Raw genomic sequence first — 27,768 nt, forward strand, 5'->3', positions numbered from 1 at the left:
TGTGAATTTTAAAGAATGTGAATTATATCTCAGGGCACCTGGGTGGCTCAGTTGTTAAGCGCCTGCCTTAGGCTTAGGTCATGATCCCAGGGTCCTGGGATCGTGTCCCGCATCGGGCTCCCTGCTTGGCGGGAAGCCTGTTTCTCCCTCCCACTCCCCCTGCTTGTGCTCCCTCTCTCACTGTGTAGCTGTCAAATAAATAAAATCTTTAAAAAAAAAAAGTATGTGAATTATATCTCAATAAAGCTTTTTTTTTTTTTTAAAAAAAAGGTCTTGCATATTCAAGAAATAAATGTCAGTGTAGTTGGAGAACAGTGAGTGGTAGGAGATAGTTTATTCACTCAAAAATATATATTGTATGCTCACCATATGTTCTAGACATTGTGGATACAGTATTTGTCCTTATGTGCTTAAAATAGCTAACTAGCACTTACATAGCATTTGTTAAATATGGGACATTGTACTTACTGTGTGTATATCAACTCAATTTTCCTAACACTTCTATACCAGTATTACCCCATGTCACAGACAGCACAAAGATGTGAAACCCACATAAGTTTCTGCAGTCAGAGCCAGGCTGTGTGGCTTCAGAAACTGGGCTTTTAACCTCGAACTGTTCTGGCCAAACTGCATTCCAACTGGACTAACAGAGGAAGGAGCTGACCAGGCCACAGTAGGGCGCTCAGAATTTATCCTTTGTGTGAAGGGATACTATTAAAGGGTTCGGAGCAGGGGCACCTGGGTGGCTCAGTCCATTGGGTGGCTGCCTTCAGCTCAGGTCATGATCCCGGATTTCTGGGATTGAGTCCTGCATGGGGCTCCCTGCTCCGCGGGAGGCCTGCTTCTCCCTCTCCCCCTGCTTGTACTCTCTAATAAGTAAATAGTCTTTAAAAATAGATAAATAAATAAGTGTTTAAAAATAAATAAATAAAGGGTTCGGAGCAGGGGATGACTTGTAAGGATGCACCCCCATTAGGAACACTTATGGTATTCCAGGTAAGAAGATGGGCCGTCTGGTAAGGTCTTCATTTAATCTTTCCGGTTCTGTGAGGTGGGTTTTGGTGACCCCATTTCACAGATGAGGGAGAAAGTTAGGTATCTGGAAGCTTTGAAGGCCTCAGAGCTAGTGCTGTCTCTGTGAACTTGGTTCAGCTAAATTTCTGAAGCTAGGTCCTACAATTGGTTATTGACTGGCACCTTTAACTCATGCAATGAGGTAGAGAATGTGCCTGTTTTACAAATGAAGTAACTGAGTCTGGGAGAGCCAGAACCTGGTCTGTTCGAGCTCTTTACTCTAGAGTTTCTACAGTAGCCCATGTGCCTCGTGCTCCCCACCCACCTTCCTGAGGCTTTTCTAGAACACATATTTGGTTGTGTGGCACTTAAGACTAAAAATGTTTTAGTGGCATATTACTATTTGGATAATTCATGTTCTATGACAAGGAATCTGGAACCCTCCAGTTCCCAAATTGTCCATGCTCTATCCTTGGTTTCTCAGTCCACTTGGCAAACTTCTAATTTTTCCAGACCAAACTGGTGTTGCTCATCAGATCCCTTCCCATCTAGCAAGCCAAATGCCTTCTTGTCAGTGTTGCCTTGAGCAGACCGTAACTGACAGAGCACCATCTCTTTTCTGCTTCTAGCTCCTGGTCCCAGGAAGAGGACCTGGGACCAGGGAAGCACTGAACAAGGCAGGGGCTGAAGCTTTACCACATCACTGAAACTGCTGGTGTGGATCTGGCCTCCTCAGGGAGAGTACAGAATCAGCACTACGGAGAGTGGCGGAAGTGTCTGTCCTTAGTCCTTCCCACACACCACTCAACAGATTGATTTTTCCCTTTCTTTATTGTTAGACACAATGTATAAACACGTAAAACAGAAAACAGCAGGGACCTCTTGAGCCTCAAAAACCAGCAAGGAAGAGATCCCAGAGACTTTTTTTAAAGTACAAGACATAGTGCCTGAACCAAGGGCATGGAAGGCAGGCCAGAGCCAGCAGAGAGATGGACTAAAGCCTCCTTCCCTCTCCCCAGAGCCAGGATAACCCCACGGACCACCCCACCAGTAGCCAGTCCACATAGGCAGAAGGCCGCCCAAGGGAAAACTCTATACCAGAGAGTCTTCCCCTCCTGGAGAGAAGGCAACACCCTTCCCATCTTCTTTCTTCCCATTCTTGCTCCCTTGAGCGCTACAACTGAGGAAAAGGAAAGTAGTGTCCCATGTCACTCTGACCACCTCCCCAGCTGCCCCAGGCCTCCATACTTGGCATTTACCAAAGCCTGTCCCAGCTCAGACCCTGACTAGACCCACCCGGTGCCCAAAGTTTGCTGGGGAGGGATGGAGAGTGGAAGAGGCTGGGTGTGAAACCAAACAGATCTTTTATTTGCAGTCGTCACTGGGGCCGTTTCTTGTTGCTTATTTGTTTGCTGGCCTGCTCTTCCAGCTGCATGGCCAGGCGCAAGGCCTTGATGACATCTGGAAGGAAGCGGGGGGCACTGTGGGTCAGCGGGGGTCTCAGAGGCCCCTTTCCCTCAGGGCAGAGGCCCCATCCTTCAGCCATACCCACCTCGCAGGGCTGAGAAGTGCTTGGCTTGCTGGACCAAGGCAGACTCTGCCTTGTTCACAAAGGTCTCCAGGTCATAGTCTGGCTGCTCAGTCATCTCAGAGAGCTCCAGCCAGCCTGGCCCTTGCTGCGGTGACACGGGGGAAGCTTGTCAGTTCAAAAATTGTCAAACCAACTTAGCAAACCCTTCCTGCACCCCTACCACCTGCAATGCGGATGACGTGCACGAGCTGCCCATTCCTTCGGCCACAGCCCACACTCTTGCCTCCTAACCTCACGCAGAAATCTTCAACTGAATCCATCCTCTTTCCTGCCTCCAACTTGTCCCTCTCCCCGGGTCAAATGAACATCACAATCTGTCTTGAGACCACGCCAGAAATGGGAGAAGCAACTTTATTCTTTTACCCTGCTGCTTGTCCCCGGATCCTACCAATTTTGCCCCTTAAATGGCATCTGAGTCTCATGTCCTCACTCCAGTCCCATGGTGGCCATGGCCACACTCCATCAAGGCACCAACACCTCTCTTGAACTCTTAACAATAATCTCCTAACTGCTCTTAACTCCAAAGTGCCTCTACTCATGCTCTCCCACATTCCCAAACCAGGCTCCACATTGCACCTAAAGCTCTGATAAGACCATGCCATCTGATCCGACCATACTCCGCTTTACTTCCTTCAAAGGCATCCACTGCCCTTGTGACCAAGTCCAGGCCTTGGGAGTGAACCATGGGCCCTCTAGCTGACCTGGCCACGGCCTTAACTCCATCATCTGCTTACTCTTTTTGCTTTGGTCAGAGTGAATCTCTCATTCTTCCTGAAAGTACCATGGCCTTTCACACATTTGTACCCCTGAGCATTCCAGGGAGGGAGGACAGGCTTAAGCACTTACACTTCACGTCCCCTCCTCAGTTCAGAGTGGCCCAAGCTCCTTTCTGTGCTGCACCCTGAGCGCCTCCCTGGCAGAATGCACTCTCGGGCCTCCCCTCCCCCTGCTCTCCCACAGCAGGAGTCACAGCAGCATCAGCATCCAACACCTACCACACACTAACTGCGTGCTATGCACTGCTTTAAAAGCATATCACTTAATCCTCAGACACAACCACCCATCTTGCCCATTTTAGAGATGAAGAAACGGAGGCCTAGTGATGATAAATGACTTTCATAAGGAAATCAGCTTATAAACAGAAGAGTCAGGATTGATCTAGTCTTATTTTAGGGCATACTATCCATACCTCTTGTTGGTTTCAGCACAGCGGTTGACATACAGAAAGTACTCACCAAACACTCACTGAATAAACAAGCCAAGGTCTCTGCATATAAATCACTCTCCAAAACCTCAGTCAGGAGCATAGAGGAGAGACACTAGCTCTGGCTAGGAAGATGGAGGAGAAAGGCTGTGTGGGCCAGGCTGGAGAAGGGGGTTTGTTAATTAGTTGTTCTAGAACAGCTAGATGAATAGGTAGAGAATGATGGAATGCTAGGTAGAGGCCTGCCTCTTGCCATACCCATCTGAAGACTTGTGGGAGCAAAGCCCAGGTCACGTTCAAAGAATGGTGCTAGGCACCACCGAGGGGTTCTGCTAGTATGGATACCCAATCCCTCCCTAGCCAGGGCCAGCTCCTCACCTGTATAATCTCCTTGAGCTCCTCCACGGCCCTTTCCTCCAACTCCCTGATCTGAGACATGGCTTCATTAAAACTGGACATCTGGGAAGATAGTTCCTCCTCTTCCTTGGAGAACTGAAGGGGCCAAAAGGAGAGGTACAACAGTATGGTCTAGTTCCAGTCTCAGCAGGCCACATTTCCGTTCTGCCTGGCCCCACCCCACACCTTACATTGCCTGTGATCAGGGACCCATGAGAACTGGCTTCCATCTCTTCTGTTTCCATCTGAGTTGGCTGCTCCCCACTGGACCCACTGTGGGGGCTCAGCTCCTTGACCCTGAGGAAACAAGAAGGTCTCAGAGTCCACAGGAGCCTCCTTGGCACTCACAAGACTGCAGCACCACTCAGACCATGAGGCTCAAGGGGAGAAGCAGCTTTGACTTTGGCCTGGAGGACCCATGCTGGCTCTCAACCAAGGCCTGAAGGGGACTGGGACAGACCATCTAGCATCATGTCTGAACTCCCAAGTCTCAGATTCACTGAGTCACAGAAGCATATACAGTAGGCACTGAGACTCCAGAGCTTCCTCCCTCTTCCTTTCCTCCCTCCTACACCCCTCTCCCCATCCCACTGGCCATGGGTACCAGTACCTGTCTGCGTATCTTAGTGTGTTTAAAGTATATTCACAGGAGCTTATGCCTGGTGAGATCATGGCAATCTGCAAAAGGGGGAAAGAGGCAGTTAAGGGTTGAAGATCACAGGGTAAGTGCACCAGACCTCCTACTGCTGGAGACTGTCAGGAACTATCTATTTGAGCTGCTGACACCCACACAGTATTGAAGCAGGAAGCTAATAATTAAGCACCCACTCTGTGCCAGGCAACTTGCCCCATGGGCACCGAAAATTAATGCACCTTGAAAATTGGTTCCTGGTGCAACTGGTTATCCCCTCTGTTGCTTTATCACTTTATTGACCCTCTCACCAAGGTCACATCTTAAGGAGCAGTGGCTCCTGCTGGAAACTTCTATTCAGCTAGGCTCAGGAATGATGGTTTAGAGCTTAGTCAGAAATTCCCACCTTCCCTCGTAGGCTGGGGAGAGGAGATTCCTTGGAGGGGAAGAAGGGCAGACCCTAGCTAGCAGGGCTCGTAGATAAAATAAGGGGACAAAAATCATTTAAGGCCATAGCCCTTTCCTATCTGCAAAGCTGGGAGCCAACAAACCTGAAGGAAGCCACAGAGGAGATGAGAATTTCCCTCTCCTGCTTTCCGATAGCCCTCCTTCTGATTTCTGGGGCCCCATTTCACCAGGTAAGGGAGCATGGACCATCCCCAAACCAAGAGCTGCCCAGACATACAGTAAAGCGAGCATATCCTTTCCTTCCCTCTTGGAATAGGTACTTAGCACTAAAAGGCCAGGTTGGGGGTGAGGGGGGCGAATGGGTGGTACGGTCAGTTGAGCATCCGACTCTTAATTTGGGCTTATGTCATGGTCTCAGGGTCCTGGGATTGAGCCCCATGCTGGGCTCTGCACTTGGCAAGGGGTCTTCTCGAGGATTCTCTCTCTCCCTCTCCCTCTGCCCCTACCCTTGCTTGTGCATGCACGTGCTCTCTCTCTCAAATAATTAAATAAATCTTTAAAATAAGTAAGTGAATAAATAAAAGGCAGCAGGGGATGCCCAGTCAAGATCAAGCCTGGAAACCCAGATGGCCAGGGGCACCAAGCCTGCCCACAGACAGGACTCAGGGTCTTTCTATACCACCTCCAAAGTGACCCTACTCACCATGCAGGTCCTTGAGTTCTCCCCGATAAAGGAGTCCCTCAGCACCTGTGTCAGCTTGCTCTCTCGAAATGGGGTGTGAGCCTTGTTCTGTCCCAGGGCCCTGATGCACTCCTGTGGGGGAGCAGTAGCCACTGTGGTCCCTTCCTTCCTTCTGGGCCGCCCACTCCCTCCGTCCCTCCACCAGGAGCCCTCCAGGCCAACCACCTCTGTCAAGGCCCTGCTACCTTCAGAGCCAGGAGGCTCTTGTTGATTTCTGCACCTTCCATGCGGGTCTGCCGGTCAGCACTGGAAGTGTCCGCACCTCTCTCATTCCCTGCCAGATCCACCAAAGAGAACTTGCCATGCACTCTCCCTTTGGCTCGAAGAAGAATCTGGAAGCAGGCATGGGAGCGGGAAGAGTTGGAGTTGGCAAATGTCTGCCCAGAGGTCCTGTGTCAAAGGAGAGCAAAGAAAGGCTATGAGCCTCTGAGGTTACCAGGCACTGTGGCTCCCCAGAGTTCAAGCACCCCACTTCACAGCACTAAGTTCTCTGGTACAAGGGGCATGAGTCAGGACTCGGAACAGTCCTGTATCTTCTTGTCCCGGACCTCTGTTTTGTCCTCCGTGGGCAGCAGCTCTCCCTCCAGCTCCGGACCTAGCAAGTTTTCCTGGCAGTGAAAGTACTGGATTCTGTGCTAGGACCTTAGCGAGACCCGACGGCCCAACAGCACATGGGGAAGGAGTGGCCTGTGTTGCAGGGCCCAGGGGGAGAAGGAAGGGTTGTCATGAACCACTTGTCAAAGCTAGAGGGCCCTGAGGAGGGCAGCCCATTCTCTGGGCCTCCATAAGCCACCCAGCACCCCACTGCACCATGCCTGGTGGCAGAGCACTTCCCTAACTCTATAGAGGAGCTAGGACCCCATCACTTCCAGCCTAGAACATACCCAGAGATCCTGTCTCCTACCACAGAGGGAGAGAAGAGCAAAGAAAAACCTAGAGAAGTCAGGAAGTATGCTTTGGGGTAAGAGCCTAGAAATAAAGTCTGCCTTGGGGGGGAGGGGAAGCGCCTGAGTGGCTCAGTCGGTTAACCATCTGCCTTCAGCTCAGGCTCAGGTCATGATCCCAGGGTCCTGGGATCGAGTCCCACATCGGGCTCCCTGCTCAGCAGAGAGCCTGCTTCTCCCTCTCCCTCTGGCACTCCCCCTGCTTGTACTCTCTGTCAAATAAATAAATAAAATCTTTAAAAAAAAAGTCTACTTTGGTTAGATTTAAGACACTTTGACTCGCTCCTGATGAGCCTCCGGCCTGGGGCCATCTGCGCTATTGAGAGTCCTTAAGGCAGCGGCCCTCACAGCCCTCACCAAGCTGCGGAGAGCGGCACTCTGTGGAAACAGCAGTGGGCTTAGAGCGAGGGTCTGTCACCTGAACCAGGGATTGGGGGCCCCTTCCCATCACCAGAACTCTGACCTGCAGGCACTGCCTATGTCGATCATCTTGATGACATCGTCGGCACAGCTAACCAGGTGCTCCTGCAGTCCCACCACCTGCACCTGCTGCTTGCCGTCCTCTAGCACACGCAGCTTGGCTTTCTTGTTGAGCAGGTCGAACAGCTGTGCCAGGCAGGGGAACAAGGCTAAGGCCATCAGGGGCCGGGCACCCCACCCAACACCCCATCCTTCAGGGCCTGTCCCAGCTTAGATAAGGCTGGCAGCAGGGAAGGCAGAGAGAAGCTAAGCCGGGGGCAGGGCAGGACCCCTGAAAGCTGAGTCAGGCTGCCTCAGTGTGCTCTGACTTTGTTACTTTGCCAGCTATGGGAGCCTAGACCCGTACCTAACGGCTCCAGGCTTATTCCTCATCTGCAGAATAATGATGGTAATTCTGCCTCAGAGGTTACTGTAGTGATTGAATAAGTTGAGACGTGTGCTTTAGCACACGATACCGTATCAATAATCCACATTAGCTGTATTATTATTATCCTCGAGATCCTGCTCTGGGGAAGGCAACTCTGCAAAAGCACAGAGTGTAGAGAGAGAGGGTACAGGGTATGAGGGGTGGAGGAGAGAGTGAAAGAGAAGATGAACAGAGAATGAACGTACACGATCAGGGGAAGAGTAGAAAGGTTATAAAGGAGGTGGGTCAAGGGAGGGCAGGGCACACACAAGGCAAGCCGCCCATGTGAGAGGTGCCCTGATGAGTATTGCTGCCCTACTTGCTGAGCTTGGGCCCCATCTCATGATCAGATGAAATCTCCCACACATGTCCGGGCAGAGCAGCCCATCAAAGGCCTGAAGGCCCACAGGTTGTTTGGTTTCTACAATTTCTAGCCAACCTCAAGGATTTAGAAAGTTCAGGGGCCCCAACAGTACAAATAGGGGCTCCTTGCCAGCTAGCTACCTTTCCATTATAGATCTCGAAGAATGTCACATAGACTTCCAGGCCCAGGTTCCGGTAGCGGGGCTGATTCTTCAGGAGGAAGACATCTCGGGCTATGGAGAGAGCCTGAATTAAGTAAGCAGCCTGGCTTTCTGTGCCCAACCCCATTGCGGGGGAACACATACTTACAGGCCATGGCATAGATCCCTTTGGATGCATTCTGGGCTTTCCCAGAGAGGTCTCCGCCCATGGTCTGCAAGGGAAGAGGTGGAAGACTGTGGTACAGGGCCCTGGGCCTAGGCCAGAGCACTACTGGCTTCATCGCTGCACCAAAGCTGAGATGCTGCGCCGGCAGAGGCATGTGGCACAAGAGTATCTGCTGATGGAGCGTCTGTGCCAACGGCACTCTCTGCAAGAAGCTTACCGGCTTCCTTTTCAGGGACCCGGTGAGACACCACGGGCAGGCCTGCTCCCTGCCGGGCCTGAATACTCACATGTGTCTTGCCACTTCCCGTCTGGCCGTATGCAAAACAGGTTGCTTTTCCCCCTTCAAAGATGGTCTGGACCAGTGGCCTTGCTGTGAACCTAGGAGAAAGGATAGGAGAGAGTATTTCTCTCTCCCTAAAATGTGCTTCCTAGAATGTGGTCCTGTTGGCTCTTTCACTGCAGAACTCCCGGGGTCTTCAATTCCTCCTTCCAAGCACTAGCACTCCTCTCCTGCAAAGTGGTCCTACCGGGCCCCAGCCCCACTAATAAGTTTGAAATTCTTCCAGCCAACTGGGGAGGGCTAGACTGACCTGCCAAGAGTAAGCAGGTGGCCTTCACTCTAATTGAGCCACCAGCCCTCCCTCTGACCCTGGAGACCCAAGGTGAAACTCTGAGCTTAGTAGCTGACCGCCAGCATAAGAAACACTACAAACATCAGAGGAAACCCTCTAAAGTAGGACCTTAAAATATTTTAGGCTTTGTGGGCCACATAGGTCTCTGTCACTTATTTTTTAAGGTTTTATTTTTAAGTAATCTCTATACCCAATGGGGGCTTATAAACTCACAACCCTGAGATCAAGAGTTGCATGCTCCACCAACTGAGCTAGCCAGGCACCCAGCTGTCACATTAAAAAAAAAAAATCCTTTAAAAACATAGAAACCATTCATTCTTGGTTTGAGAGCCCTTTTTATAAAAAGGGATTGTGAGCCAAATTTGGTCCATGGGCTGCAGTCTGTCATCCTCTGGTCTGGAGCAGTCCTGATAATAGAACTTTCTGTGATGGAGCACCTGGGTGGCTCAGTCGGTTAAGCATCTGACTGTTGGTTTCAGCTCAGATCATGATCTCAGGGTCAGGAGATCGAGCCCCACGTTGGGCTCTGCGCTCAGTGGGGAGTCTGCTTGAAAGATTCTCTCCCTTCTCACATTTGCGTGCTCACTCTCTCTCTCCCTAAAATAAATACACAAACCTTAAAAAAAAATAAAAGAACTTTCTGTGATAATAGAAGTGCTCTCTACTGTAATAGCAGTCACAGCCACATATGGCTATTAAGCATTTAAAATGTGGCTAATATGACTAAAAAAATGAATTCTAGGATGCCTGGCTGGCTCAGTTGGTAGAGCATGCAACTCTTGATCTCAGGGTCATGAGTTTAAGCCAAAAAAAAAAAAAAAAAAAACCAACTGAATTCTTAATTTTATTTTTTATTTAAATAGCTATATGATGGAGTGCCTGGCTGGCTCAGTCAATGGCGCATGTGACTCTTGATCTTGCGGGTTGTGAGTTCGATCCCCACCTTGGGTGTAGAGATTACTTAAAAATAAAAATCTAAAAAAACAGAACAAGAACGAAAAACCACATGAGGCTTGTGGGTGCTGTATTAGAGCAATCCTAGTGTGTGCAGAGTCTGCTAAGCTTAGTGGGTGAGTGGCTGCATAAGATACTGGAAGAACCCCAACCCAGCCCGGCCTCAGCAGAGTGCAATGGGTAATACCTCACTTATGAGCCATTCAAGGATGGGCTGCTAAAGATGCAAAATGGGATATAACAGGCCCAAGCTGGGCCCTCCTGGTGCCTGGGAGCTGGAGTCGGAGTCAGAGCCAGAGCCAGCTCTGTGACAGCTGATCCAAAGAAAATACGAGACCAGGAAGGGCCTCAGAGTTCAGTGTGGCTGTGAGTAGTGCTATCACAATGTCCCGCATGGAAAAGAGGAAGGCTGGGGGAAGGGGAAAAAAAGAGGCAAGAGACTAACCTGTACACAACTTCATTTGAAACTGTTTCATCAAATGCAAAGTCAAAGCAAAAGGCTTGGTTCTCCAGATACTTTGTTAAGTCCACTTTTAACTTGGGCTCGTGGACCAAGAGGAGACACTTGCTGGGAACGGAAATCACATCAATTTCTTTCTTGGCCAATTCTGCAGAAGGAGAGTATTTCAGGGGATGATTCCTGGACACGGAGGATGTCAGTCCAGAGCCTCCTTCTGACTGATCAGGGCTTACCTTGTTTATTCAGCGGGCGTTTCCTCACACAGACACATATCCTGTGCTCTTCGATCTTCAAGAGGATGAGAGAAGACAACCAACCAGTGAAAGGTCAGAGCAATATTGAAAGAACCCCTCCTTTTCCAGTCCCGTGTCTGGCCCACTCTGGGGCCAGGACCTGACACTAGGACCCCTGCCTCTGCTGTGCTCTAGAGCACAGCAGACAGCTCTGAATTTCCTTCCCAGTTTCCTCACTCTGCTGCCTACAGGTTTCAGTGCTACTTCCGTGATTATTAGTAAGGATCTAGCCAACCTATGCAAGTGAGGAGGGTGGGAGTTTTGGAGATCAGACTCTCCCATGCAGCCTTACTTGCTCTAGCCCACCAAAGGGTACTGAAAATACCTCAAGGGTGAGTGGAGATTCCTGTAGGGTCTCACTCTCCTAAAGGGGAAATTTGTCTCTCAATTGTACACTTACTCAGGAAGGAGAGGTAGAAGCCCTTTGGGCTTACTTACAGGATCAGTCACAGTAAGCGGATGACATTCCAAAGTAGCCCGAAATTCTTTAATCATCCGGGCAAATTCCCAGTTTGGAAAGCTGCTGTCATACTCCTGTTTGGGACAAGGGCGAAAAAGGACGGACGGCTGACATGCCGACATGTAAGTGCTCTCAGAGCTCAGTGCTAAGCAGCAACAGCTCTTTACATGCATACAGCCCTTCAGTTGACAAAGCCCCCCTAGTCTTACTTCCTCCCACCCTGGCTCTAGGCTGAGAACTCACAAACAAAGCCCTGAAGACGGAGACTGGCAGAGGGGGGTGCCTAGGCATGCACCAAACCACTCTAGGAACTAGGGCCAGAGCCACTGTCCCCTTTTAGGAGACCAGCAGGTTGAGATTCCTGAGAGCAACGAACCCAATTGAGAGGAAGTGCTCCAAACTGGAACTCCACTGCAGCACTTCCCCCGCCCCCACCAACACAACTGTGGGGACGGGGGGCGGGTGGGGGGGGGCAGGGAAGCAAGCAACTCTGCCTAGTAGCTCCGTTGCCACCACACATATTGGTCAGCACGAAATATTCCTCACCCGAAGGCCTCAGAAACTATCTGACTTATATCTTCTCTGAGTCCTAATGAGAAACCAGTTAAATGTCCTCGATATCAGAACTGGAGTCTCAGAAATGCTGGGGCCCAAATGTATCTCTGTTGCTGGTGAGGTTGCAGTTAAGGACATCTGTCTCAAAACCCTTGACCTAAGAAAAGTACCTGTGCTCGCTTTATTCTCATTTCGGAGTTCTGGGCCCTCTTCTCTTCTCTCTTGTTCTTCATTTTTTCCATTTCCTTCACAATACAGGATTTCCTCCGAACTGTGGGGAGCAGGGGAAAGGAAGCCCACTATTATCTGTCTAGGCCAGCCGGCCTACTCTTCAGCTGCTGTACTGAGTCCTGGGCCTTTCCTAGGCCCTTGTTTTTAAATGACCATATGCAAGGAGCATATGCAAGGATCCTTACAGCAGCAACAGATGTGACTGTTGGGAGGGCCAAATCCGCAAAGTAAAGACTTGCACAAGCACTCTAGGCCTAACCCAAGCTCTCTCCATGCCTCTGTGGCATTTTCTCAACAATCAGAAGAGGGGATACCATCCCTGACTGATCTTGATGGTCATTCTGGTTTATCCTTCAGGTGTTGGCCAAGACTTGAGCTGTGACAGCAACTCAACTACATCTGAGGGCTCCTGTCAGCTAGTGGGGACAGGGTCACGTCTTGTGAAAGACTGATGCCAAAGACACAGGAAAACATGCCCCATTGTGACAAACATGGTTTGAATTCAGGTGCCAAAGCAGGCCAGGTTTGGGACAGATGGAACAACCTATCCTGCACCAGGAGCAGGAGAGCAGACAGCTCGGCGCATCTACCTGAGTTCACAGGGTTTGCAGAAGAGCTGCCTCGGATGGAATGGACTTGCTCTTCCACCTCCTCGCTGACCATCGTCAATGGTATTTCAGCCACTGCCGAACAGGAGGGCCGAGGGGGGCCAGCTGTGGGGGAACAAGAGTCACTGGCGAAGCAGGCAGGCATACCAGAGCTGTGCTCCTCTGAGCCCTAGCAGGTCATGCACCAGGACGGGTGCAACCAACTGCCGGCTCAGCAAGGGCTCAGGCTCCCACAGTGTGAGCAGACCTTGGGCTTTTCCCTTCACCTCAGCCCACACCCTGAGCCCAGTCAGTCTCTCTGCGAGGGCTGGCTCCTGGGATCAAAATTCTTGGGAGGGTGGGGCGCTTGGCTGACTCAGTCGGTAGACAGTACAACTCTTGACCTCAGGGTTGTAAGTCTGAGCCCCATGTTGGGTGTAGAGATTACTTAAAAATAAAATCTTTAAGGGGCACCTGGGTGGCTCAGTCGGTTGAGTGTCCAACTCTTGATTTCGGCTCAGGTTGTGGTCTCAGGGTGGTGAGACTGAGCCCCACTTCGGGGGAGTTTGCTTGAGATTCTCTCTCTCCCTCTCCTTCTTCCCCCACCCCCCTGCTTTCTCTTTTTCTCTGTCTCTAATAAATTTTTTTTTAAAGATTTTATTTATTTATTTGAGAGAGAGAGATGAGAGATAGCACGAGAGGGAAGAGGGTCAGAGGGAGAAGCAGACTCCCTGCCGAGCAGGGAGCCCGATGTGGGACTCAATCCCGGGACTCCAGGATCATGACCTGAGCCAAAGGCAGTCGCTTAACCAACTGAGCCACCCAGGCGCCCTAAATAAATAAATCTTTAAAAAGTAAAATCTTTAAATTAAAAAATATATGTATCTATATATATCTGTATATAGATATATCTGAAAGGGTATGTAAATAGATCAGTATGGACTTCACGACGAAGGAAAAGCCTCTAAAGGCCTGAAGACTTTAGGCTGGACCCAAGCCTGGGTTCTCAGGCCAGGGCTTTCTACTCATTTGGAAGAAAAGCCAGGCTTTTCTGACTTCTCCAAAGCCTTGGAGCCTGGATGGCTAACAGGAACGGACAGAAAAGCCAGGAATAACAGGAAACTGAGTAGAACACCTGGGTGGCTCAGTCAGTTAAGTGTCTGCCTTTGGCTCAGGTCATGATCCGAGGGTCCTGGGACCAAGCCCCGCATCAGGCTCCTTGTTCAGCAGGGAGCCTGCTTCTTCCACTACCTGTCTCTCTTTCTCTCTGATAAATAAATAAAATCTTAAAAAAACAAAAAACAAAACCAGGAACCTGAACCACAACTAAACATACTGCCATCCCAGAAAAGTACATCCCATGATAACTCATTACTTCCCATACCTGGTTGTGACCCTTTCGTTTACCTTCATTTTATTAGAGCTGAATTTGACATGTAAGACGTAATGATTGTATATCTTACAAAATCTGCACCTGCTTTATCTAATAAAAGTTAGCAACTAAAATATTTTGGTTTTTTTAAAAAGATTTTTATTTATTTGAGAGACAGCATGAATAGGGGCAGTGGGAGAGGGAGAAGCAGACTCCCCACTGAGCAGGGAGCCCGACATGGGGCTCAGTTCCAGGATGCTGGGATCATGACCTGAGCCGAAGGCAGATGCTTAAACAACTGAGCCACACAGGTGCCCTTAAAAATATTTTAAAACTCCATTTATGCAAAGTCCAGAGTTAATTTATGCTATCAGAAGTCAAGATTATAGGTACCCTTAGGGGCTTAGGAACTGTCGGGAGCTTGAGGGGGACTGTTGGGTTGCTAGTAATGCTCTTTTTGATCTGGGTGTTAGTTACGTGAGTGTGTTCAGTTTGTGAACTATACACTCAATGATACATTTGCTTTTCTGTATATATATTATGTTTCAATACAATTAAGAGTAAAATGAAATGATTTCCAAATAAGGGAGCGGGGGGGTTGGTGCCAGAACAGAACTGAAGCCAGGGGAATGTAGGAATCTCAGGATATTCTAGAACAAGGACAGGGCAATGTGTGAGGAGCTGTTCCAGAACCTCAAACAGGGAAAACAGATTCATTACTCACTGGGAACTGAAAACTGCTTGCGGGAATTTGTAGACACTGGTAGCTCTACCTCCATATCATTCTCCTGAGTGGTGATGCGAACCTCTGAGACAGTAGACATTCGAGTGGAGCGGCCGCGGAGACCTGGAGAACCAAGGGCAGTGGCCATTCAGTGCAGCGAGATCAGGAGGGCCAGTGGGGGCCACTAGGGGGCAACCCTCCAAGATTCTGTATAGGGTGAGATGGGTCCAGACCAGCAGGAAAGGAGCCCACCAACTTCCCGTTCCTTCTACCCGAGGAAAAGGAAAAATTAGAAAGGCCAAGTACTAGTGACTCCAAAACTAATCTGTTCGTTCTGCCCATCTGAGAGCTCCCAAGAGCAAGGACATCTCCCACAAGAGCATCTGTCTCAAGTAAATGGAGGGACCTTACAGCTAATCTGAAATCCTTTCTGAAGAGGCAGACCTAATCTCTGAGAAAAAGCATTATTAAACCTTAACTGCCGTGACACCTACCACTGTACAATCTTCCCATATTTCAAAACAACACTGTAAGGTAAATATCAGTATTCCCATATGATGGAAGAGGGGCACGGAGGCTCAGAGAAATTAAGTGACCTGCCCATTGTCATTCAGTTAGTAAGTGTTGGAACCAGGATGTGAACCCAAGACTGTCAAGATTCCAAACGCTGGGCTTTTTCCACTGCTCCAGGATGCTTTACAGAGCCAGGCCCAGGCCACATCATCAGATCACTACATCATCAGGGTCAGCTACATTGATATGCTGGAATCTTAGAAGAATGCTTAAGTGAGAGTAACAACTGAGTTGTATTTGAATTCTTGTTAACTTCTACCCATTTATATAGTTACCCTCCATAAGAGACAAACAATTCATCACCTACGAAATAAGTCAGAAACTTGGAAATAGAACACCCAGTGTAACATAGGCAGACACCAACTTGTACTGAATTTCTGAGTCTCCTAAGTCTACGCTGATCTGATGGCTCTGTATAATCCATGTCTTTTTTTTTTTTTTTAAAGATTTTATTTATTTATTTGACAGAGAGACACAGCGAGAGAAGGAACACAAGCAGGGGGAGTGGGAGAGGGAGAAGCAGGCTTCCCGCGGAGCAGGGAGCCTGATGCGGGGCTCGATCCCAGAACCCCGGGATCATGACCTGAGACGAGGGCAGATGCTTAACGACTGAGCCACCCAGGCGCCCCAATCCATGTCTTTCATTAACAGCACAGATTATCATCATTTTCCTATTTCCTAAAAGATTTGTCATCTTGTGTTTCATTTCTACTGCTGAATAGCACGTACCTGTATTAGGATTTGTTTTTCATTGACAGGGGCTGGGGCAATGTCCTCTGAGGACAGGCATATGCAGTAAGACCATTCCAATTTCTCTTGCAGGTCCTTACAGTATAGCTAGCAAGAGGGCCAGCAACCCCACCACTCAGGCCCAGCCCAACTTGCAATTGCACCGCCTTCCACCTGGGATCCCCCCAACCTGAAGGTCCAGGCAAGTGGTTTCTGGGCCCCTGTGGTCATTGGACCATGTCAGGGCAGTGATCACCCCTGGTTGGGACAGGCCACACAGGCTTTGAGGGATAGCTGGCTCTGAGTCATAAGTTGGATTTCTTGGGCAGTTTGCACCTACAGCCACCCCACCCCCTATAGCTACAGACCACTGTAGTCAGAGTTGGTGTACAAGGACTACTTCCGTGGAGAAAGCCCAACCTTCTCCTAGACTTCAAGGCAATGCTATTATTCTTCCCATCCCACCCCACCCCCGATCTCCACAGCACCATTGACTATACTTCCAAATAGCCCAGACCTAGTTTTTCTCTGGGCCCGCTCACCACCTCACTCCAAGGCACACTGTTCCCTTGAGGAAAGAAAACAAGCCCATGAGTGGCTGCTTATTCCTCTGGATTCTATGGGAAAGGCTTCTAGGCCAACTGGCAAATTTCCCAAATACATCAGGTCCTCGGGAGGTTGGCCTAAGGGCTGGATTCTTTTTTTTTTTTTTAAGCACTTTTTTGAGGTACGATTCAAGTACAAAAAGCTGTAGGTATTTATTCAACTCGCTGTGTCTGGAGATAAAGTAAACACCCATGAAACTATCATTATAATAATCAATGCCATAAACTTACCCATCACTTCCTAAGTTCTGTTTCTGCTCCCTTTGTTTTGTATTTTGTTTATTTTTATTTTGTTGTTAATGTATGTATGTACTATCCTCATAGTAAAATTTTAAGTATACAATACAGTGCTGATAATCACAGACCAGATGTTATACATGAGATCTCCAGAACTTATTTCCCATAAGTGAAGTTTCCCATAAAACTTTGTACTCTTTGACTAAAATCTCCCTATTTCTACCTCCCTGTAGGTTGGATTCTTCCTCACTAAGATGCTTGGAAGACAGCACAGGACTCAACCCACACAGAGCCACCTGCTAAAGTGGAGCAATGAGTTTATGTCACAACTTCCTGTGCCCCAGGAACATTATCCCAGGCACAAACCCCATAATGACAAGCCAAGAGAAATCCATTTACCTTCCTTCGGAGCAGGAATTTTGGAGTTGACTGATCTGCGTTTTTGTTTCTGAAAAAGAGAACAAACCGTCACAATAAATGGTTCCTAACAATATTCAAGGACCTATCTTAGGTCCATGTGTTATGCTGAAGTCCTAGGAAGTCCCAGAAAATCAGCAAAAGCCAACAAGCCAAGCAGATCATCTGGGGCACTGGTTCGGCCAGATGACAAGGACCTACCTGGACCGTTACATTCTCTTGTAGGGGCAGATTGTCCTTTGGGTGTAAGGGAAGAAGTTGTAAAAGTTCTGGGTTTATTGCGGCCACATCATCAAAATCAATCTGCAAAGAGCAAGTAAAAAGTTTTAGTGGAACAACATAGCTTCTTCAATCCAATTGCATCTCTGCAACCAAGGCTACCCCCAGATTCAGAATTTACCAACTTTAAGTTCCACCAAGTACTAATAACTATGAACAAATGGTCCTTAGTCATGGTTTACCATCTAGATGGATATTGGTTCCTGATTGCCAAGCCAATGGTAGATGTCAGTGATGAGAACGAGGTAAAGAGGAGGGCAGACAGACAGGCAAACAGGTAGTCCACAGTAGATCTAGGCCACTTGGCTCCCCTACTGTTCTGCTGGGCAGGGTGTCCTGCTGGGCACAGTCCCCTGAGCACCTCTTGATGGCTGACACGGAGGAGGAAACGAGTTCTAACTGTCCTGGAGATAGTCAAAATGGACGGCCCTTCCGGATCTTATGGGCGGGGACAAGTTCCTGAGAGCTGCTACATAACCCTAAGTCTACCTACATTTTCTACTGGGCCCAGAAACTTCTTCCCCAGTCATGGCTTCCTGTTCATGCCTTCCCTACTTCCCTGCTTATGCCTTAATGAGGTCACAATTCTAGGTTTACATCACCAGAGTCCTGCAACCCTCTAGGAACAACTCAAACTTCATGAGCACAGTTCACAGCAGTTCACAATACAGTACCAACTTGGTTATCTGCATCTCAAAATGTTTCCAAGCTGAAGCATGTACTCCAGGGTGAAAGCTTTACCTCCTACATATGCAACCTATATTTATTAACTAGCTTATTCAAACATTTATTAAGTACGATTAAGGCAGTAGGGGGGAAAGTATTCAAAGATGAATGAAGACATATATTGCCCTTGCCTTCTGTTAGCTCATATTCTAATGGCGAAGCTGTAAGCACAGAGGGCTAGAAACCAAGGCAGAACAGGACAAGAATAGTATCACCAAATGCAAAACCTGGCAAGTACTTCGGGAACCACACTTTTGTCCCCGTTTCTTGGACAGCTACAGACCCTTCCTACACACTCCTGTTTCTGACACTTAAACCACAGAAAACAAACAACATAGGAGACCAATGATCTAACCCTAGTTCTGACATTAAGTAACTCTCACACGGATGATTCAGGGTGAACATCCCAGGAGGAGGAGTAAGAGCGACAGTGTGAAGGCAGCAAGGCACTAGGCATGGTCACAGAGTGGGGGCCGGACCCATCTGCCCCTGGCCCAGCATACTTTGGAAGAAGAGTGTATAGCACCAAAAAAAAGGTTGACTGGGGTCAGATCCTGAAAAGGCTTTGAATGCCTCACTAAGACGTTCAGACCTTTTTCCAAAGGCAGTATTGAGCTGGAGTGAGACCCTACAAGAGCTATATTTCTAAACAACAAAAACAAGCTAACAAACAAAACCACAAGGAACTACTAATAGCTGGTTAAAAAGAATTTTAGGAACCTCTTGACTCAAGGGCAGATAGTGTAAAGTATTCAATCCTTTTATTTCTCAAATATACCACCTAAATATCTGCATACCTACCAGAAGGCACTATGCTAGGCAAGTCCTTTTCCTGTGTTATTGCATTATGCTCCAGGAAAGGAGTTCCAGGTCTGTCTTATTCACCTTAGGATGCCATCTGGCATTTTGAAACCAGTACAAAAGTATCTGTTGAATAAATTCTCACAACAACCTCATGAGGTAGATATTATCATCCTCACCTTTTGGTGAGGAGGCTGAATTTCTAAGAAAGTTGAAAACGTGCCTCAAAATACAAAATAGTGGCAGAGCCAGACTAGAATCCAGGTTTTTATACTTCTAGCCCGGTGAAATTTTTACCACACCACAATGCCTCTAAAACATAAATGCTTTAGTCACACCTCTTCTCTTCTCAAAATCTTTCCAAGGCTCCCCAGCGCCTATAGAATAAAACCTTAAACATGTTAGTGCCAGAAATGAAGACCCTCTGTCCCCTTTTCAACTGTCCAGCATCCTGAGCCTTCCACTGCCTGGAGCAAGCTTCTTCACTTGCCCCGAGAAGGGCCATCTCACTGTTTCTGCTAAGACTTCCCATCCCACCCCCACCAGTCAAGCTCATCCTCAGTGAGTTACCACCTCTGAGCTGCTCTAGCAGTATTCATCTGTGCCATTTATCATAAGTTGCCTTTGGTTCTTTGGTGTTTCAGAAATACTTTTGTCTCCTCAACTGGGTTATCAGTTTTGCTCCCCAAACTGATGTCATAGGTAGTTTGCACTCAGAAGCTAGGGTACATAAGCAAGGTTTTAGGATTCTGTGCAGGTTGTCTTCTACAAACACACCAGAAACTGTTGATTGCTTCAATTTAGACCAGGCCTGACTAAATAAAATCCTAAAGCATCCAAAGAGGACCATGTTTAAGATTAGGGAGGACAAGGCAGCATCAGAAACAAGGCTCTCACAAGTTCCATTTCCACACAGATCTTTTTGTTTGTTTGTTTGTTTTTTTAAGTAATCTCTCTGCCCAACATGGGGCTAGAACTCAGGACTCTGAGATCAAGTTGCTTGTTCTACCGACTGAGCCAGCCGGGCACCCCTTCACACAGATCTCTTAGGGAGGAAGGTGTTAAATGTGGTAGAGGCATTCTCACAGAACTTACCTCTTTGCCCTTTGTGGCGTCTCCTTCTATCCATTCCACTGAAACACAGGATTTCTCCAAGTTCACAGTCCTTACATTGGCACTGTGGATTATGCCTATGGTATGAAAAGTCCAGTTTACCCACCTTTTTCACTTTTAGAATCCCACAGAGACTCTAATGTGGAGTTGACTTGAAGGAAGCAACAGCTGCCTTTTTCTTTCTTTTTAACACTAGAAGACAAATAAACCTCCTGGCACCTCACCCTTAGAATATCCCACCATGAGGTAGGCAGGGAACTGGTCTTAAAACTGAGCTGCAAGGGCGCTTGGGTGGCTCAGTCATTAAGCATCCGCCCTCGGCTCAGGTGACAATCCCAGGTTCCTGGGATCGAGCCCCGCATCAGGCTCCCTGCTCAGTGGGAAGCCTGCTTCTCCCTCTCCCACTCCCCCTGCTTGTGTTCCCTCTCTCGCTGTGTCTCTCTCTATCAAATAAATAAATAAAATCTAAAAAAACAAAAAACAAAAACTGAGCTGCAGGGGATAAGGATTCACCCCCCAATCAAAAGAGAGCTTACAGTGAGCTGAAGGTATGTCTGGGCAGAGGAGTCACTCTAGTCCTTCGGTACTGTTCCTCAACACGCACTGAGGCTCTAGTGCCCTCGGGTTTCCCTACCTCACTCCTGACATTATGTCTGACCATTCTCCTAATGACAGGGTATTAGACCTGCCAGAGATGCGGTAGCTGCTTAACCAAAAAAAGAGAACAGATTCGCACGCTCCTGTAGAGCAAGGATCTTTTCTGCCTGATTAACCCTGAATCCCAGTGCCTGACATATTGCAAGTGCGGAATATTTAGAGGAGAGTAAAGGGGCCAGGAAGCCGAGGTCCCTACAAAAGCAAGGCAGTTTCAGGGGAGAACTCTGGAGGCGAAGTGAATCTAGCAACCCTAACTTCCCTAGGAGATCCACTGACTTGGAAGAGCCCCGCCCACTTCCGAGGACAGGCAGGGGACCCACCGCCAGTGGAGGCCCCTGGACCTGGGTAGAAAAGACCGACGGCCGGTGCAGACATGCAGTCCAGGTGGAGGCGGGGGAATCCCCAACAGTGTCTCGACCCTGCTGTTTGGGGGGGGTGGGGAGCAGTAATTTCAGCCGTCTCACAGCCCACGGGTCCCCTTGACCTCGCGACCCCGCCCCTCACCATTACTGCGTTGGATCTTGATGGTGAGACCGGGAAACAGGCGGGCCTGAAGCGACGAGTCCATGGGAAGTCGCCGGGAAGAGAAACACGAATTGCAAAAAAAACCACAGCTCCGCTAACCCTATCAAGTCCTAACGCCGCGCAAACCGCCGCAGTTTAAATCCCGCGCGCCAGCGTCTTTCATAACGTCATCACGCTGCCACCTACCTCGCTTCCGCCAGCCTGCGGCGCCCTCCACAGCCTATTGGGATATGTAGTCTCGGGTCGGTTTTCCGGCGCCTAGGACCGCCCACCCGCCTGGCCACACCCCCGCGCGCTGGGCCTACCGGGAGCTTGGCAGTCGCGCGGTGGAAGTTTCCTTTTCCCGACGTTACGCGGAAAGTTCGCTGCGCTACAGGGTTCCTCAAAACTGAGAAACTCCGGTATGGTGTTTGAGACTGTGGGGTCCTTCAGACATCCCGACTTCTTAAGTTACTAGCTCATTGACCTTGGGTAGTTTAGAAACTGGACTCGCGGTTTCCTTCTTTGCACAATGAGGAGCACGCTTTCTCCCTCGCGGAGTTACTGCGAAATTTAAATGAGGAACTATGTTTAAAGTGCCAGGGAGACACATTACCTGTACATTTATTGTCTTCCACGTGCTAGGCATGGTGCTGGGTGCTGAAGATAATAATAGTGAACAAGATATAGCTCTTGCCCTCCTTGACCTAACATTTCTAATGTGAGCAGGGAACATAAAAAAGCAACAAGTAAATTACAAATTGTGGTAAGTGCTTTGAGGGAAACTGAGATCTGAGATAGAAAATAATGGAGGGGGTGCCTGAGTGGCTCAGTTGATTAAGCAACTGCCTTCGGCTCAGGTCATGATCCTGGAGTCCCAGGATCGAGTCCCACATCGGGCTCCTTGCTCAGCAGGGAGTCTGCTTCTCCCTCTGACCTTCTTCCCTCTCATGCTCTCTCTCTACCATTCTCTCTCTCTCAATAAATAAATAAAAATCTTTAAAAAACAAAACAAAAAAAACCTTTAAAAAAAGAAAATAATGGAGGAATCTACTTTAGATAAAGTGGCTAGGGAAGAAATCTTTGAAGAGATATCTAACCTGAGTATAGAGAACAAGAAGGAACAGACTAGGTCAAAGTGGAGGGCAGGAAGGTGGGAGCATCCCAGATTAAGATCCGAGGACTGTGTGTGCAAAGGCCCTGAGGCAGGAAAGAACTTGATCTTGTTTGAAGAAATGAAAGAAGCCATTGTGGCTGGAAAGCAAGAGGAGAGGGGTGAGAACACGTAGCATCTTCTAGCCCATAGTAAATAATTTTGGCTTTGATTCTAAAAAGTCATTGAATTTTAAGCAGAGAAATGACAAGTTCTGAGTTACATTTGATTTTATGTCTGTCAGGCTTGCTGATATGTGGACAACTGATTTGAAGAGGGAAGACTGGAAATGAAATCATTTAGTAGGCAAGAGATTATGCTGGCCTAGCCTGGGGAAGGGATAATGGAAACGCAGCTAAGAGAATGGCTTAAAGTTTGGGAGGTGATATGAATGGGTCTTGTCAAAGGGTTGGATATGTGGGTGAAAGAGAAGGGGTAATCATGGTTGATCTCTGGTTTCTGGCTAGAACAACTGGGTAGGTAGATGATGAAATATTTCCTGAAATAGGGGAGTGGGGTTGTAAAGGAAACAGGTGTGTGTATGGGGGGTAAGTTTCATTTTGGTTATGTTGAGTATGAGATGTCTTCAAGACTTCGGAGTGTTAAGTGTCAAGTGAGCAATGGATACACAAGCTAAGAGCTCAGGGAGAGATCAAGTTCAGAGATAGAGATTTGGTAGTCATTTTTGTGTAGATGTATTTACTGTCGTGGAACTGAATGAGATCTGGAAGAACATTCATAATTGAGCCATGGAGCAGGCCAGCATTTCGAGGTAGGGCAGAGAGGAGCAGCAAAGGAGATGAGATTAGAGTGGCTTGAAGGGTGAAGAAAACCAGGGAGGAGAAGCCTGGGAAAGAGTGAGGAAGGAGGAAGGAAATCAGGAGAGCTGTGGGAAGGGCAGGTGGGTTGAGGACATAGAAATATCCTTTGCTAGCATTTAAGGCATTGGTGACCTTGAACAGTCTTGGCGAAGTATTGAGGGTAAGAGCCAGACTAGAGAGCGTAGAAGTGGGATATTGTTTAGGGATACATACATATGTAATAAAGGAATAAAGATATACTTGGGTAAGATAAACACTAAAGATTTGGGAGAGCAGTTGCCTCTGGCAGAGAGGGTAATGAGATTGGAGAGGGTATTGCAACAAAATAGAAATTTTATTTTTTTACATGAATCATGCGTATACACAAGTGTTCATTATGTTATTTTCTCTACCTCCTGTGTTAGGAAGCCGATGTAAATTTAGACCTTTTTTGCTTTTTATACCTGTGGGTCCAGGCAGTTGCACGCTTGCTGGCTGCTTCCCAAGGCCTATGTGGAACCCTTGGGGCACATGGGTTTTTGCAGGAGGGCTTATTTCCAGTTCCTCAACCTTGGGCGCATCCAGTGAATTTTTCCTGGCCCTACATTGGTAATAAAATTCCTGTTGTAGGAACCGAAAGTCAAGAAATTAACATGGAGAGGGGCGCCTGGGTGGCTTAGTTGGTTAAGTGTCTGGCTTTGGCTCAGGTCATGATCTCAGGGTCCTGGGATCCAGCCCTGTGTGAGGGTCTGTGCTCAGCGGGGAGTCTGCAACCCCCCCACCACCCCCTGCTCTTGGGCTCTCTGTCTCTCTCTCAAATAAATAAATAAAATCTTAAAAAAAAAATTAGTATGGAGTGATCCAAAACCAGTAAAAGCCACAGGAAACTCAGTTCCCAAAGTCAGGAATTCTTTTGTGCTAAAAAGGAAGACAGAAGTCAGAGCAGCAAGGGAGCTGACCCTGGAGAGGCCCATGGTCTGAGAATAATGAAACTTCTAGGACCTTAGAAAATACAAAGCCATTAGATTAGGGATACATATGTCAGGGACTACAGCATATTACTACAGACACATTACCATGACAGAAAAAAAAAAAAAGCCCTCTGCTTCTTAAACTGGTAATAAAACAATCAGAGTCTATAAAATTGGTATGCTTAGGGCGCCTGGATGGCTCGGTCGTTAAGCGTCTGCCTTCAGCTCAGGTCATAATCTGAGGGTCCTGGAATCGAGCCCCGCATCGGGCTCCCTGCTCTGCGGGAAGCCTGCTTCTCCCTCTCCCACTCCCCCTGCTTGTGTTCCCTCTCTCACTGTGTCTCTTTCTGTCAAATAAATAAATAAAATCTTTAAAAAATAAATAAAATAAAATTGGTATACTTAATATCAAAAAGAATTAAGAAATCATTGTGGGGGTGCCAGCTGGCTCAGTTGGTAGAGCACATGACTCTTGGTCTCAGGGTTGTGAATTTGAGCCCAGTGTTGGGTATTGAGATTACTTAAAAGTAAAATCTTAGGGGCACCTGGGTAGCTCAGTCGTTGGGCATCTGCCTTCAGCTCAGGTCATGATCCCAGGGTCTTGGGATCGAGCCCCGCATCAGGCTCCCTGCTCGGCGGGAAGCCTGCCTCTTCCTCTCCCACTCCCCCTGCTTGTGTTCCCTCTCTCGCTGCGTCTTTCTCTATCAAAAAGTAAATAAATTTTTAAAAAAGATTTTATTCATTTATTTGAGAGAGAGGGAGCATGAGCACAAGCAGGGGGAGTGGGAGAGGGAGAAGCGGGCTCCCCACTGAGCAGGGAGCCCGATCCCAGGATTCTGGGATCATGAGCTGAGCTGAAAGCAGACACTTAACGACTGAGCCACCCAGGCGCCCCCCAAAAATAAATAAGATCTTAAAAAAATAAAATCTTAAAAAAAACATTGTGAAAAGATAAAGCAATATATAAAAAGGAACAGACATAATTGGACAAAAATAACAAAAACTTTTTTAATAAAGGACACAAATAAAAAAAAACACAAAAACAATTCTGGAACTATACTGCAACTCCCAATGAAATAAATGATTTAATGGATGGTAGGTGAAAGGTTACTGAGTACATGATGTTTGTAGGATGCCAGAGTATTGCTCCATAAATAATTTGCATTAACAGTTTACAAAGGGAAAGCATACCTATGGATGATGTGGCAGTCACTACTGCAACCGACTGATCAAACTTAGCATCAACCAGTTATGGGGTGACCTGACATTATGTGTCTCCTGATAGGATATAATATGAACTACACAGCATCATCCAGGAGATAACAATGCCAAAAATGTATAACCTAAATCCAGTCTAGTCCCTAGACTTGACTTCCTGCTTCCAGGAAATGCAGGGGATGGAGGAACAAACTGAACAACACCAGGAGGAATAACAAGGCAAATTTAGAATGCAGGACACTACAAGATATTTAACATGGTCTCTTCAAAAATTTCCTACCAAGATAAGAGTACAAAGACTGTTCTAGGTTAAAAGATAATACAAACGACAACCAAACACAAATCATGTATCTTGATTGGATCATGGTTTAAAAAAATTGGGAGTAACTGGGGAAATTTGAATATGTAATAGGTATGAAAGATTTTAGGGAATTACTTCTAATTTACTTAAGTATAATAATGATATGATTATGTGAGAGAATGTTCTTTTCTTGGGAGATGCATGCTGAAATACTTAGAGCTAAAGGGTCATGATGTTTGCAACTTTTTTTTTAAGATTTTATTTATTTATTTGTTTGTTTGTTTGACAGTGAGAGATACAGCGAGAACAGGAACACAAGCAGGGGGAATGGGAAAGGGAGAAGCAGCCTTCCCACGGAGCAGGGAGCAGATGCGGGACTCAATCCCAGGACCCTAGGGTCATGACCTGAGCCGAAGGCAGACGATGCTTAACGACTGAGCTACCCAGGCACCCCTGATGTTTGCAACTTTCAAATAGTTCAGAAAAAATAATGAAAACCAGGATATGTCACCCTAAAACGTGCCTCTTTAACATAAGAATTATTTTGAGTTGAAGCCAATTATGAAGCAGCATATACAGGAAAAGTTCTCTCTACCCTTTCCCTTTCTGCCTAAAGGCAGAATATAAATTTTCCTTTACTGGGGAGGAGACTCTAGACTTTTATCCACCCAATGATGGCACCAGAGGAATCTGCAAACAAACCTTACTCAAAAATCATTAGTCTCCCCCCATATATTTATCTTCCCAGTTTCCTGTTCTTGGACCCTAAAAACTTTTTCCTTTGTCCTGTTATTTCTCTACAAATTTATTCTTTGTTGAAGATGCTATATAAGCCCAAGTTCAAGCCACCTCTTTGAGTTACTCAGCCCTGAAGATTCTCCCATGTATACAGGAGATACACGTTAATGAACTTCTGTCTGCTTTTCTCTTGTTACTCTTTTTTTTTTTTTTTAAAGTAGGCTCCATGCCCAGCGTGGGGCTTGAACTCAGGATCTTGAGATTGAGAGTCGCATGCTGTATAGACTGAGTCAGCCAGGTGCCCCCACCCCCTGCTTTTTTTTTTTTTTAAGTTTTTTTTATTTATTTGACAGAGAGAGAGATAGCAAGAGCAGGCACACAAGCCGGGAGAGTGGGAGAGGGAGAAGCAGGCTTCCTGCTGAGCAGGGAGCCCGATGCGGAGCTTGATCCCAGAACCCTGGGATCATGACCTGAGCTGAAGACAGACGCTTAACGACTGAGCCACCCAGGTGCCCCTCACCCCCTGCTTTTTTAATCTGTCTTTTGTTACAGAGCCCCAGTTGAGAACCTAGAAGGATAGAAAGAAAAAAGATTTTTCTTCCCCTATAAGAACATACAAATAAGCTAAAAGTAAGATGACACAATGTTAAGAGCTGTTGAATCAGGTTGGTGGGTATATAGCTGGGTGCTATAGTAATCCTTCAACTTTATTGTCTGTATGAAATTGTTCATAATAAAGGTGGGGGAAATTACTAAATGGGGCAGATAAGATGGTGAACTAATCTAGATTGATAGTGGTAGCTTCTTCTGCCAAAAAGTGAAAGTCTGAGATTTGTTTTAAAATAATTCAGGGGTGCCTGGGTGGCTCAGTTGTTAAGCATCTGCCTTTGGCTCAGGTCATGATCCCAGGGTCCTGGGATTGAGTCTCACATCGGGCTCCTTGTTCAGTGGGGAGCCTGCTTCTCCCTCTGCCTACTGCTCCCCCTGCTTGTGTGCTCTCTCTCTCTCTGACATATAAATAAAAATCTTAAAAAAATAATCCAATAATCCAGCAGACCAGCAGTGTGGGGTGGGGATGTAGGAAATAATCGTGGCCTTGAAGTGATGATCATGGGTGCTGGGTGATGGAAATGACATCCTTGCACTTTTGTTTGCTTGAAATTTTCTCCTTA

At 47.4% G+C, this 27,768-nt stretch overlaps 1 protein-coding gene and 1 long non-coding RNA gene across 3 annotated transcripts; one reads left to right on the forward strand and one right to left on the reverse strand.

Annotated features, from left to right (window-relative positions):
• Positions 1–1,826: 1,826 nt before the first annotated feature.
• Positions 1,827–21,567, reverse strand: KIF2C (kinesin family member 2C). Of its 2 annotated transcripts, XM_025856954.1 has the most exons (21): positions 21,416–21,567; positions 20,237–20,331; positions 17,537–17,638; positions 17,318–17,366; positions 14,775–14,897; positions 12,682–12,804; positions 12,031–12,131; positions 11,284–11,379; positions 10,786–10,840; positions 10,538–10,700; positions 8,794–8,884; positions 8,489–8,552; positions 8,321–8,412; positions 7,394–7,536; positions 6,172–6,376; positions 5,948–6,058; positions 4,816–4,883; positions 4,397–4,502; positions 4,188–4,301; positions 2,567–2,690; positions 1,827–2,475 (listed from the first exon to the last, which is right to left on the reverse strand). In XM_025856954.1, the coding sequence occupies exons 1-21, from the start codon at positions 21,477–21,479 to the stop codon at positions 2,393–2,395; spliced, it is 2,172 nt and encodes a 723-aa protein (XP_025712739.1). In that variant the 5' UTR covers positions 21,480–21,567; the 3' UTR covers positions 1,827–2,392. The 2 variants fall into 2 exon arrangements, with proteins under 2 accessions (XP_025712739.1, XP_025712741.1); XM_025856956.2 differs by lacking the exons at positions 20,237–20,331; positions 21,416–21,567 and adding an exon at positions 17,797–18,171.
• On the forward strand, positions 14,907–17,305 carry LOC141374404 (uncharacterized). The gene is made up of 3 exons (XR_012381249.1): positions 14,907–15,308; positions 16,170–16,278; positions 17,152–17,305. It is a non-coding gene; the product is annotated as an uncharacterized lncRNA (long non-coding RNA).
• Positions 21,568–27,768: the final 6,201 nt, after the last annotated feature.

This window comes from Callorhinus ursinus, unplaced genomic scaffold, assembly GCF_003265705.2.
Source record: "Callorhinus ursinus isolate GAN/ISIS: 27379988/994484 unplaced genomic scaffold, GSC_fseal_2.0 scaffold18, whole genome shotgun sequence".
NCBI classification, from domain to species: domain Eukaryota; kingdom Metazoa; phylum Chordata; class Mammalia; order Carnivora; family Otariidae; genus Callorhinus; species Callorhinus ursinus.